Genomic DNA, 14,075 nt, shown 5'->3' on the forward strand with positions numbered 1-14,075 from the left:
GTTCCTTTGGGTGACCACCTCTTCCAAGCAACAGCACAATCATTAAAAAATGTTGTCACACAGCACAAATGCCAAGGAGTGATACTACCAGAGAATTGAGCAGCTTTCCTGTAGATCAGAATTAACTATCATGATCGGCTGTTTCAAAGACTGAAAATAACCTGTTTTATAAAACAAATTTATTTTTAACTATTTCATTTGTTTTATTATACTCACCCAATTAAAAAAATGAAATTATGATTTATTTCAGCATGAATAATAAAATTCATAAAAGGAGAGGTAGTGCAAAGTAGTTACTACAAAAAATGCTAAAATTGATAGTTTTTTTAACACCCTGACACACCACTTATGAACTTACTTAACAAACAATTATGATTTCCTCAATATTTCCAAGTGATGGTAAGTCATTCATCCCATTCTACTGCTATCCAATACTACAATTACTGTTAAATATTGGGGGGTACATGTAAGTTTTAAAGGATTTAAAAGAGAGGGCATGACTGGTTTTAAATTGTATGGACCATAACCTAATCACCTTTATGTTAAAGCTCATTAGGCTTTACTTTTTCAGAGTAAGCAACCTAGTTTATTTGAACTACAGATGTGCCAACAATATGCAATTTGCGGGAAGCTTTAGTTTTTTGAAGAAAAAATTACCTGAAGGTGGACACCAGGCTCCATCAATTTCAAGTTGTGAGTACTGGTTTAGACGGTTCAAAATTGGTGATTTTGAATGGAGAATAAGAAATGTGAAGGAAGGCAAGAGATGTTTTAAGATGCTAAATAGGGTGCATATCGAACGGAGACTCGTGGCAAACGCAAGGAGAATTTGCAGACTCTTTGGGAGTAAGTCAACAAGGAATTTCTTACGCTTCAAAGCCATGGAAATAGTCCAAAATCAAAGAAATTGTGTGTTGTAAGAATTAAAGCTAAGAGATGTGGAAAAGAGATTTGTTGTTTACGAACAGCTGCTGATGAAAAATGGATTCATTACAACAATCCTAATCGTAAGAAATCATGGGGTAAGTTCGGCCATGCATCAACATCAACAAAGCAAAATATTCATGGACAAAGCTCATGCTTTGTATTTAGTGGAATCACCTGGATGTAGTATATAGAGCAGCTAAAACCAAATAAAATCAAAACAGGGGATCGCTACTGACAACGATTGACACGTTTGAACCGAGCATTGAAGGAGAAACAGATAGAATATGACCAAAGACATGAAAACGCTCGACCACATTTTGTTGTAATGCCAAAAATTGTTTAGTAACATTCAAATGGGATATCCGATCAATGACTCATGGTCTGAGCAGCACTTCCGTTCTTAAGAGGAATGCAAAGTAAATTAGTCGATTCTTTCATTGCCTCGACCCGTCATTCTTTCAACGTGGAATTTGTATACTGCCAGAAAGATGGGAGGGGAATCCTTTAAAACTTACTTGTACCCTCAATAATTATAATAATTTGGAGAGTTAGAAACTATTATAGTGATATAAAGTCAATCTATGTATATTTAAAGCAAATATTTTTTAGAGCATTACATGGTTAATAGCAATAACAATGAATATTATAATTTATAACTAATTAAAATTTAAAACTCGCACCGCCATTGTGGGTCTTTCAAGAACCAGTAAACATTTTTATTTTTTGCTTTTGTGTTTATTTATTTATTTTTTATCTACGCTCCAATGCATTCATCTATTAGGTCTCTCCTCAACGTAGTTTTTTTTTTTTTTAATGCTTATTTTTTACTATTTTTGAGGTAATATGTATGAAGTATAGTCATATAGTATGTAGTAATAGTAAGGTAGTCGACTGACATTTGAGTTTGCATTTGTAGCATGAAGGAACACCCTAAACTCAACTGCAAGTGCGCCAGACAGTTTGTTGATGGTTTGACGGAACAAACCTTTTAATTTGCTTTCACAGTGAGTTTGATTTTGCCATTTAACTGATTTTAAATAAATTGTTTATGTCATTTTATGTTATGGTATAATAATGTGATGTTAATATGTCAAGAACTGACAGACACAATTGCTTAAAAGACGAAAGGGTCACAGATTTAACTTAAAATATTTTGAATAATTTCTGCCCCAAATAATTCCTTTCTAACTTTTATCCCTGATAGATGTATGAATTGGGATGTGTTTCATTGTGTATGTTTAACATGGTAAATTATGGTGCTAGTAAGTTTGTAAATATTAGATTGGATATGATAAGCAATTAGAGATAATTACATCCTAAACCACCAACTTAAAAAAATTAGAATAAGTTTATATCTCATGTTAAGAAGTAAAGTAATAAATAATACTAGGGGGACCACAAATTACCATATACTTTGCTCAGCGAACATTTGGTGCCATAAGATTTCCAACAAAGTTCCAAGTAAAGACAAATTTGTGGTGAGTCCAGCATCATGATTTGCTCTTTTCCAGATGCATCTATCATACAAATACTATATACAAAATAAAGAATTTTAAATGTACACATGCTTCACTTTTCACTTTTAAATAAGAGAAATCTGAAAACAAGAGAGTAAGAAAAAAGTGTGCAAAAGATGTAACAATCTGATATGACGTAAAATTTCGAAACAAATCTTTCGCTCGAGCCATTTACTACTAATTACAATGAATTGTTACCTCAAAACAATTCACACTTAATATAAACAAATGGTCATATTAAATAATACATAGCATTTGGCTTTTTTAACATCTCTAACTATCTTTGTTCATTGACTATGTGTAAAATTTAAATTTAAATGCATTTTGTTCCTACAACAGACATTTACAGCACACAAGTACTTATCAATTTAAATTAATTATATTATAATGAATTTTGTCAAATGATAAACAAAGGACTTGATTATGACACAAAAAGCTTCTAGACAAAAAAATCCCCATGCAATGAAATAAATATATGTACATTGTATTGCATATTATGTTATATGCAAAAGTTTTCATGCATTAGGCACAATTGTGAAGTAGTTTTATAAAAATAATTCCTCACTCTAATCAAGTCGTTATAAAGAACTTACAATTTTATTTAAAAAATATATGTATATATATTTAATTAGGGGGGAAAAACTGGAGCAAAAACCAAACTCTAAAAGTGCACGACTATTCTGCAGGTGGTAATTGGTCTCAAAAATTAGTTACTCAACGAAGCTATCCAGAGATATTTGGAATACCTGATTTGCTATAACACACGCTCTATTAACAGCTTCAGCTTCAACAATCTCAGGGCAAGCCATATCATGACCCTCGGGTCCAGTCACCCCTTTTTCTAGCAGTAACTTAATGTTCTAGAACAGTACAATTTAAGTTTTGAACTTATACTTTTGGGAATTATTCATGATAACTTCACAAATTATTATTTCTACTGTACATTAAGCCTTAGTTGAAATTATATATGTATATATATTTTTTATTTTTCATGAACTAACAAAGTAAAGTAGAACATGGATAAAAAAATGATTGTTAATAATTTTGGATTAATCACCCCCTTCCGCCAATGTAAGATATTACCATTTTATAAAACTGATATTTTAAATCTCAACAGAAAATTACTCATTACATGAAACATTAAAATACAGTTTCCCAAATTATCTAATTCCCTAATGACAGATCGTTTTGTTTAATATTAATTATTTAAAAAATATTTATTTCAATTTTATTTTAGAGCATCCTAAATATTTTTCAACAAAAGAAAAAAATAATTCCAGGAAAACAGTTTATATTAAAATAGTTTGAGGCAACTCCCCATGGAAAATAGCAAATATCACTATAATAAAACTGATCATTCCAATTTATTGTAGATTTTGCACAGATGAAATGAATAAATGACCAAAAGATTCAAAAGAAGAACACAGTAAAGTCTTGACCTAGTTTTTAATAACCCATCACCTCTACTTAACAATAATTTTAAAAATCTACTTTTTTACTTCTAATTTAGACTATAAAAATAAACTTGTTAAGCGTTTCATAACTATTTTATAATTCTACAAGAATAGCTTGTTTTCGACAAGAAATTAAGCAGTCTTTAACCATAAAAGTAATGTCCCTGTTCTACAATGTGGTGTTTGGTGTGTCTTGGAACATTTTTTTTTTAATGTGTAATACAGTTGAAATTAAATGCGAACAATTTTACATCAAATATAAAGGAAAAATAGTAATAAAAGATATAAGATAATACATGAACTAATTTTAACAATACAATAAATAATAAAAATATAGCAAATACACAGTTGTCTGTTAATAAATTTTAGATATAAAGAAAAGGTATAGTTTTGAAATTCAAATTTCTTATTATGCAACAAAAAGTAATGCATTATTTATCAAACAATTGTATATTTTGTAAATTTAAAAAAACATGCACTGAAATACCTTCACCTTTTTTTATGATTATTTGGAAACCGTGAGATGCGGTCCTAATGTGACGTAGGTTTCAGAAAAAATTTTCTTTGTCGTGCCAACGTTTCGATCTTTATTGAGACCATCTTCAGGGCCTGGGATTTACAAACATTGTCTAAATTTAACAAATACATGTAGGGTGTGGAAAAAAGTGAATTTATACAATGCAAAAAAAAAAAAATTTTTTATTCAATCAAAGTGTTTCTACTCACTCAAAGTGTTTGTTTTCTGCGCAATTGTGCCATTTTTGTGTGTCGTGTTGAGAGTGCCAGTGAGATATTGCTGTTTTATGTTTATATATGTTGGATTTTGAAGGGGTGGGGAAGGAAGTGGGTATAGAAAAGACATTTTTGTATAAGGAGTCGGTTTCTTTGAGATGAAAAGAGCCGACGAAGGGAAAAAACGTTGGTAATGGTTCAGCCAGATTATACTTTCAGGATTATATAGACGGGGATAATTAGAAAAAGGAAAGCTAAATTGTTGAAAAATTAGACTATGTAAAAATGTTTGATGTGTGGAATGTGATGATTGTTTTATATGTTGTATTATATGTTTTGTGCGATGTGATGATACATGTATGTTATCGATATTGAATTTGATTAATGATATTGGCGTAGCTGCAACTGAGTTTATATGTGTCTGTTCTGTAATTGATACTGTGTTTATCTCTGTTGATGTAAACCATTTCTAAAAAATTACATTTATGTTTGCTTTGTTCTGTGTGTAATATTTTTGGATTGTTGAAGTCGAAATTGTGTTTATGTTCAAAATGGTGGGTAGCGAGTGCTGTAGGATTTCCTTGGGTTTTTTGCAATCATAGATATGTTGTTTTACTCTGTTATCGAGATATTGGGATGTAAGACCGATGTAAGTTGCCAGACAGTTTAAACAAATGATTTTGTAGATTACATCAGATTTATTTGTTATTGGCGTGGGATCTTTAATTTTGGAAAAAAGTGTTTGAATTGTTTTATAATTTTTGAAAGCTATTTTAAAGTTATTGGGCGAGAGAAATGTGTTTAATTTATGTGATAGGCCGTGAATGAATGGCATGGAAATGTATGTTGGTTTGTCTGTATTTGATAGAGTTGATGTAGTATTATTAGTACTAGTGGATGGTGTTAGTGTTGAGTTGTAATTGTTGATTATTCTGTTGATTATGTGTTTAGGGTAGTAGTGATTGTTATGGAGGATCTGTTTGTTTATCTTTATGTTCTTGTGGTGAAATGATTCATGGCTTAGGGTAATAATTCTGTGAAGTAACCCTTTGGCCGTGTTTATTATTGTATGAAGAGGATGGTGAGATGTAAAGTTGAGGTAGCGATATGTGTTTCTTGGTTTTTGATACCAATCTGTGATTGTGCCATCTGGTTGTTTTATTACGAGTGTATCTAAAAATGGTATTGTTTTGTTGTTTTCGATATCATGTGAGAATTGTAGGCATGGGTGAAAGCTATTAAATGTATCTAATGTAGTTTGAATTTGATCTGTGGGAACTGTTGTCAGTATATCGTCTACATATTTACTGAGGAAGAGTAATATGAAAGGAAGTTGTGGTATAACTGTGTTTGTTAGATGTGTCATAATTATGTCTGCAAGTATCAGGCCTAGATTACTACCCATGGCTATGCCAAATAATTGTTTGTAAAATTAATTGTTGTATGTAAAATATGCGTTAACACAGCAGTGTCGAACCATCGTTATGAACGTGTTTTTTGATGGATGTGTTTGTAAATCACAGGCCCTGAAGATGATTTCAATAAAGATCGAAAAATTGGCACGATAAAGAAAATGTTTTTCTGAAACGAACGTCACACCAGACCGCATCTCATGATTTCCAAATAATCATAGACTAACTGTCACTAATCACCACACTTTTTATATAAAGAATTATAGTTTGGTATGAATCTAAAATTTATTTTCAATTATTGTTAATACTGATTCCTACTTTCTGTTGGGCAGAAAATTGAACCAGTAATAATAAAATTTTGATCAATTTTTTTCTCTTGTAATTAAAGCTTTAAGCTGACTGAAGCTATATATGTAAAGTGAGCTAGTGTACAATTTGTACATCCCTGCCAAGAGGGAAGAGCACGGGTTAAGCTTTTGAATAGCTAATTCAATGCAAGATGTGTGATGTATATGAGCTGAACATTCTCAAAATGAAAAATGACTTACTTCTGCGATAATGTGACCATTTTCTGCATGAACCATAGGCACTGCTCCAAGTTCTTTGCATTTTGCAAAAGCGTTATATAGCTCACTGTCATTTAGCATAAATAAGTCTTTGTACGTCATGAACATTTTAAAAGAATTGACTCCATTGTTGTTGCACAGTGCTTCCATTTCTTCCATTACCTAAGAATAAAATTGCAATGTTAACTAAAAACATTTCTAGCAATATACTAAAAATCAGTTCAGCATTTTCATTTTTCATTTAATATTATGTCATCTATCTTAAGGATGTTACGACGTTTGTGGGCACTGGCCTCCATGGTAAGTTTATGCCAGAAGTTACTGTCATTTGTGGCTGCCTTCCAGCTGTGAGATCTTAGAATAAAGTCGCAATGTTGCGTACATCATCAAAACACCTAAGCTTAGGCCTTCTAACCTTTCTACTCGTGTCTAGTTGTCCTCTTCCCCCAAGTCCTGATAACTTCATGGCGTTCACTTTTTTTCTGAAGATAATATATCTTATTCGTACTTCACCATCCGTCCCTTTCTTTTATGGTACTGAAAATTTTTCAAATTTTCAGAGATCAAGAGATTCTTTTTATCTGTCTTGGGGATGGTCCAAGTTTTAGAAACAGTCAGTACTAGGTGGACAAGTGTTTTATCTGATTTGCATGTTTCTGGAGATTAGCTTCTTTTCATATATTTCAAAAGGCCAAAATAGCTATTATTAGCAGCTGTGTTTCTCCTGCTGATTTCCTGGGTGATGTTATTAAAAGAGGTAATTTGAGAGCAAAGATAGATAAATTTGTTCCCTTAAAGTAGTTAGAGTCCATCTCTCAGTGGGCCATTACCAATTCCTACATATAGGTCTTCCCTCATTAATGACCCACGGTTAAGGCTACTTTCTGTAAAGTAAGGAAAACATCCTTTATTTCTGGGAATGCTATGATGTATATATCATCTGCATAAAATAGCTGTATGGATTTGGAGAGTTTGATTACCAATTAATCTAGAGTTATGTTAAACAGGAGGTAGGCTAGAGTCGTCTTGCCTCAGTCCTTTTATCTGTCTCGAAATCAGGGAATGCATCAGCCTGACTACTCATGACATATCATCGTTTTTACCAACCTAATGAGCGTGGATGGTACATTCATTTCTTGCATTGCCTCTTACAGTCTTGGGCTTATGACGCTATCATAAGTGCTTTTAAAATCTATAAAAAGGTGTGGGCCAGAATTCAATCCCGCTTTCAAGAATCAACCAAAAGGAGAATATCTGGTGTTGTTATTTTTCCTAAAGTCTGCCTTATACTTTCCACTTCGTCTGTTCGCTATGGGGGTGAGCTAGGCTAGTTAAAGAGGATTCAAAAAACTTTATGTGCACATGTGAAATGACAGAAGTGAAATGCTTCTGTAATTTGAATACTCCAGTTGATCCCCTTTTTTTGTGTATTGGGCACAAGATTGTCTTCTTCCATTGTTGCAACATATGGATATAATTAAGTTACGGAGTACTTTATAGAATATCTTTTGCCAAATAGCTCTTCCAGCTAGCCATCGATCCCAGTGGCTTTACTGATTTTCATTTTACCAATTGCATTTGATATCTCCAAATATTTTTGTAAAAAACAATCAATTATTGTCACAATGGATAGTTATCTCAACACTTGATTTTTTTAAATAAAAAATGTATTTAATAAATAACAAAAAACCATATTTATGTTTTATAAAAAATTAATACTAATTTTATCTAACCTTGTCAGACCACCATGTTACACCAACATGCAATGAGTAGTCGCAGCAAGCCTTGCCATCAGCATTGTTTCGCACTTTTTCATAAGCATCAAGTAAAGACTCACCTTTGGAAGGTAGAGCGAAGTCAACTAAAAAATAATAAAATAATAGTAAATCTTATCAAAATAATTAAAAAACTACACATACATAAAAATGAAAAAAAATTAAACAACATTCATTATTCCTTGTTGTAAAGCAATGTTTGTTATGCTCATCTCTTTAAGTAGATCAAAGTTTAATGAACTCATTAAAGTAATTAAATTCTAATTAATCATCCAACCATCCCTAACTTATTAATTAACATACTTTTTGCCTAATGACTGACTTTGCATTACATATTTACATTATTATCTTCATAATAAACATACAATTATAAAATCTCAAAGTAACTCAAACATTAAATTACTATTTATAATAGTTACCAAATACAAAAAAGCTTACAAATCATAGTGGTGCCACCAGCAATTGCTGCTTTCGTCCCTTGATAAAAGTCATCAGCCGTCACAGTATTCATAAATTCATATTGTAAGTGAGTATGAGGATCAATGCCACCTGAAATAACAGTCGTTAGGTATTAAATTTGACCTGGAATTACTTATTTAGTGATTACTAGTCAATTGTCAACCAGTACGAAGCGGATTACTTGAATAAGAGCCAAAACAAACCGACAAAGACAAAAGAATAAAACATGATTTGTACAAACTGAAAAAAGTTTTATATTATTTGGATTCAATTTAATTCTAAGTAAATTGCTCAAATTTGATTTGTCTATGTACGGAGAGAATCAATATCCTTAATGACTTGTTGGATTCGTGAGGAGTGGTCAAGAATGAGGTATTTTAAGAAAATACCTTTTTCATTTTTTTGCCGATATTTCGACATTTATTCGGTTCAGGTTCTGAGCCTGGGTCAATTATAAAACATATGTTGATTGGAAAAAATAAGTATACACTTTGAATCAAGTATTTCATATTCACATAAAGAGTGGTGCTAATCTTGTGGTGTCATATTGGTGTTGTGGGAAATTGCAGTGAAACGTGAATTTGTATTCTGCTGTTTTTATATGATTGTGAGAGGGTGAGGGTGGGGGATGTGGTAAATCTTGGAAATCTGTCACAATCATATAAAAACAGCAGAATACAAATTCACATCACACAACAATTTCACACAACACCAATATGACACCACAAGAATAGCACCACATTTTATTAAGTATGAAAACTTGGTTCAAAGTTTATATTTACATCTGCATTGTATTTATTCCAATCAACATGTTTTGTAATTCACCCAGGCCCTGAAGATGACCCATATAAAGACATCGACAAAAAAATGAAAAAGGTGTTTAGAAAAACTACCTCAAACACACATCCTTAATGGCATTGACTGATCTTTTGAAGAGTATGTAAGTTTCTGCATAAAAACAGAGATATTGAACCCCATGCCTTCACACATGTGACATTTCAGAAAACAATATATGTTCAAGGCATTGAACATGTTTTTGCTAATATTAATCGCATTTTATTGCTTTATACAATTATTATTTTATTACCCTTATTTTGAACGCAAATGGATTAAAAAAAAGCTAAAATTCATCTTAATTCAAACTTACTGTAAAATTAGCAAAATCAGAAGATATATTTTATTTTTTTAAACTTACCTGGCATAATATACATGCCACGGACATCGAGCACTCTAGTACCACCAGGTATAATTAGGTTTTTTCCTATTTCCCTAAAATTGAAAACTTTTTTTTAACTGAACATTAAGACATAACCAATAAATATAATTTGTAATTACTTAATTAATCCATCTTCAATGAACACATCGGCATCCTGGATGCCATCAGCATTAACCACCTTCCCATGCTTTAAAAGCAATCGATTTTGTGAACTCTGCAATAAATCAAAAATATCAAGAATAAATCAGCTTTGACTAGGTTTTTGTTTAAATTATTTATTAACTGTACAATTAGACATGGACATAATGGCGGATAGGACAATAATGAAAGGTGATGAGTGTAGAAAACAAAATAAAGCTTTTTTTTTGTTGCTTGCACTATAATTATAAATTCAGCATTTAAGGCCAAGGATAAACGACCAGCAGGCCAAAATAATGGCCCTAAACATTACAGCCAATGTAGGTGTAGGTGTCAACATTTGGAGGTACTGAGGACAATGTGAAGATTAGAATTAGGAAAGCCAATTGTGTATTTATACAATTATATCCAATATGGATAAACGAAACCATCTACAGGCGGTTTCAACAAACGCTTTCAAACACTGTCAAGTCCATCCTGTTTTTTGGATCTGAGACTTAGAAAGCCACCAAAACTGTGGCAAGCATTCTCCAGGTTTTTATAAACCTCTGCCTGCAGTGGATTCTCGGAATATGGCGCTCTGAGCAAAGCAATGTAGAGCTCTGGAAAAGAATCGGTCAGCTTCCCATACATGTTGAACTATGTAAAATAAAATAGAAATGGATAGGACAGTTTTTTATATATAATAACATAATTGATTCAAATGTTTTCACCCTCCGACTGTATTGTGATTATATATACAATCATTTCTTAGAAATTTGTCTTCTCTTTCTTTACTAATAAATCATACTGGAAAAAATGTTCCAGTATTTTATTATGTGTATGAAAATGACCGCAAAAAATTGTAAGGTTACAAAGTTTATGCTTATTACAAACTCTGATAGTCCTAGTACTACCTTGAGTACAAATAAAAAGTTTTCAATATCTAATGTTTGGATATATACATTTACATAGCATAAGAGTGGTCTTTAGTTCTCTGCTTTTGAAATATATACATTAATATTCTTCTTCTTAAAGTGCCTTCTTCTTACAAAGATTGGCAATCATCAAGATAATTTTAACCATTCCCTCAAATTTCGTAACCCGAAATTTGCACCAGGCACTTTAATGAGCTACTGCCAAAGTTTGCTGTTAATTTATGTCATTTAAGAAAATTGTTGTTAAGTTTTTATTTCACACACACACACATGCGCGCGCAGCGGGAAATGAGATCGCTGACCAAATGGCTAAGGCGGCTTCCCAAAACAAAGATTTGCTATTTGCATATTCAAAGGTCTCTCTATCTGCAGTTAAGAGATGGCTGAATCAACACAGCTTGGCTAGGTGGGATGAAAATTGTTGTAACTCTATCCAGGGACAACTGACCAGGGAATTCTTTTCTGTCTCATGCCGTTTACAGATGAGCCACCTGCGAATGGACTACAGGCTTACTCAAATCCTGACAGGACATGGCAAATTGGCGGAGTATCTCTTTCGCTTTAATATTATGTGGATCACCTTCTTATGGAGTGCAATGGAGAGAGAGAGAGAGAGAGAGAGAGAGAGGAGAGAGAGAGAGAGAGAGGAGAGAGAGAGGAGAGAGAGAGGAGAGAGAGCAATCAATTTTCTATCTCTTAAATAATAAACAAAGTAGTTCTTGGTCTAAGATGTTGTAAATGATTTTTTTTCTAGAAAGCGATGTTCAGAAATATTTTTTGCAAATAACCTTAGAATGGTTGCTCCTAACTAAAAACCATTTGTACTGTTGAATTCAGCAACAAAAAAATCTTTCAAAGAATTTACATATATGGCTATCCTGCCATTTGAAGTAATAGTCAAGCCCTACACCCATCCCGAGTTAGATCAAAACTTTTTGGCCCATAAGACACTAGATAAATAAAATTTTATGTGTCAAGGGTTAGTACACAAAGTTTCTGAGAAGTTTTGTGCTCCCCCCCCGTTTTGCTATTACCCCTTCATATTTTGCGATTACATATACACAAAGTTTCTGAAAAGCTTTTTGCTTTTATTAATTAATTATAAATAAAAAACGTTTCTAAAATGTATTTCCATTATAAGCAAGTAACTTTTCAGAAAGGTACCCCCACCTTGATTTTGTGATTACAAGTACACAAAGTTTCTTTAAGTTTTTTGACCCCCAATTTATTGATCATAAGCACATTTCGTTTCTGGAATGTTTTTTCTATTATAAGCAAATAACATTTCTAAAAGGTCCTCCCCATTATGTGTGAATACACATACACAATGATAAGTTTATATGACCCCCCCTATTTAATGTTTCTAAAACGTTTTTCCATTACATATAAGAAAATAACTTTTTTGAAAGGACCCCTCCACCCCAGTTTTGTGATTATAAGTACAGAAAGTTTCTGAGATGTTTTTAATCAATTTTTGATTATAAGAAAATAACGTTCGGAATCCCCCCAGATTTTGTGATTATAAGTTTCAGAGAAATTTTGTGATAACCTGTTTTTTTCGATTTTAAAGTAGAAGAAATCGTGTTTTTCCATTACATATAAGAATAATAACATTTCTGAACCGTCCCCCCCCCCTGTTTTGAGATTATAAGTACATAATTTCTGGCAAGTTTTTTGAACTCCAATTCATAGATTATAAGCAAATAACTTTACAGATACCTCTTCCCTCCCCCGTTGTGTGATTACATGTAAAAAAAGTTTCTGAGAAGTTTTTGCAACGAGTATTTTTTAATTTTAAAGTACAAATCATCTTTAAAAAGCTTTTCCGTTATAAGCAAATAACGTTTTCGAAGGGTCCTCCCACATTTTTGGTTTAAACTACACAAAAAATGTTTTGTACGTGGTTTTCGAATATATAAAGTAAGTTCCTGGATTCTTTCATGGTCGTTTCTGAAAAGTTTTCTCCCGATTTTTGATAAGTTCATAGTTATATAGAATTTTTTTTTCTTTTGTTTTTCGATTATAATCACATATCGTTTTCAAGAGGTTTTCCCTGATTTGTGAATCATTTTACCCCTTTTATTTGCCTCTTAGGGAAAAAAAAGGAGAGAGAATACACATGAGATGCAAACACGATACAGATAATGACTATTTACAAAACACTAAATGTATAATTAAATCGATAAAACCAATTGATAACGTATAGCAAGGGGAAAAGTTAATATATTAAAAAATTACTGTCGTCACCACATTGATCATTTATGATCATTTTTTAATTAAGTTCAGAACTCGAGCTATCTACGGTACAGTTTGTTTTGCCGGTCGTTGTACCCATCCCACTCTTCATTCTTTTACTTCCTGTTGAAAGGAATTGCGGGAAGATGGACCGTTGTTTTTGCATTTTTTTTCTTTATTTTTTTAATTAAAATTTTCCTTTTTGTGGTGTTTTTTAATTGTTTTGACGTATTTAAAGATGTTCGTGATATCTAAAGTTAATGAGTTAGTTAAACACCGGTTCTCTTTCGTCCTTGACACAAGCCAAGGAGAATCGAGTCGTTATTTACATCGGTTCGTGATAAATATGAATCACCCATCATTATCATTTATTTCTCTCTCTTTTATTTATTTGTTTTTTTCAGTCCACTACTTATTTTTAAAGCTTATACGAATATGAAACTTTCTTTTTTTTTCTCCTCCAGTGGTGTTCGGTTACACCCAAAGGAATATTTATGTTATAAAATCCCCACCGGTTATTGTTTCGTTAAAGTTCAATTGCCTGATACTCGAGGTTTTTTTTATCAAGTTTGTTTAAATTTAAACGATGAAAAAGGCCCATTTGATCGTGAATGCTTTAATTGGTAATTTATGAGAAGAGAAAGGTAACTGTGCTATTAATTGAGTGAAAGAGGAAGTCAGACGTGCCCTTAATTAATAAAGAGTGTTTACTAATTACACCGACTCT

The 14,075-nt window shown here is 32.1% G+C and overlaps 1 protein-coding gene across 2 annotated transcripts in view; it reads right to left on the minus strand.

The window, feature by feature from the left end:
- Positions 1 to 14,075, minus strand: part of LOC106665352 (dihydropyrimidinase-like) — a 32,188-nt gene that overhangs the window by 11,637 nt on the left and 6,476 nt on the right. Inside the window, exons 2-7 of one of the 2 annotated variants that reach the window (XM_014391712.2) lie at positions 10,178 to 10,272; positions 10,038 to 10,111; positions 8,822 to 8,932; positions 8,342 to 8,469; positions 6,591 to 6,770; positions 3,191 to 3,304 (exon numbers count right to left, since the gene is read on the minus strand). In XM_014391712.2, coding sequence (XP_014247198.1) covers positions 3,191 to 3,304; positions 6,591 to 6,770; positions 8,342 to 8,469; positions 8,822 to 8,932; positions 10,038 to 10,111; positions 10,178 to 10,272 — 702 coding nt within the window. The remainder of the gene's footprint in view (positions 1 to 3,190; positions 3,305 to 6,590; positions 6,771 to 8,341; positions 8,470 to 8,821; positions 8,933 to 10,037; positions 10,112 to 10,177; positions 10,273 to 14,075) is intronic. The other variant, XM_014391713.2, reaches the window with a different exon arrangement.

Source organism: Cimex lectularius, unplaced genomic scaffold, assembly GCF_000648675.2.
Source record: "Cimex lectularius strain Harlan isolate CLEC.00 unplaced genomic scaffold, Clec_2.1 scaffold9, whole genome shotgun sequence".
Lineage (NCBI taxonomy): Eukaryota > Metazoa > Arthropoda > Insecta > Hemiptera > Cimicidae > Cimex > Cimex lectularius.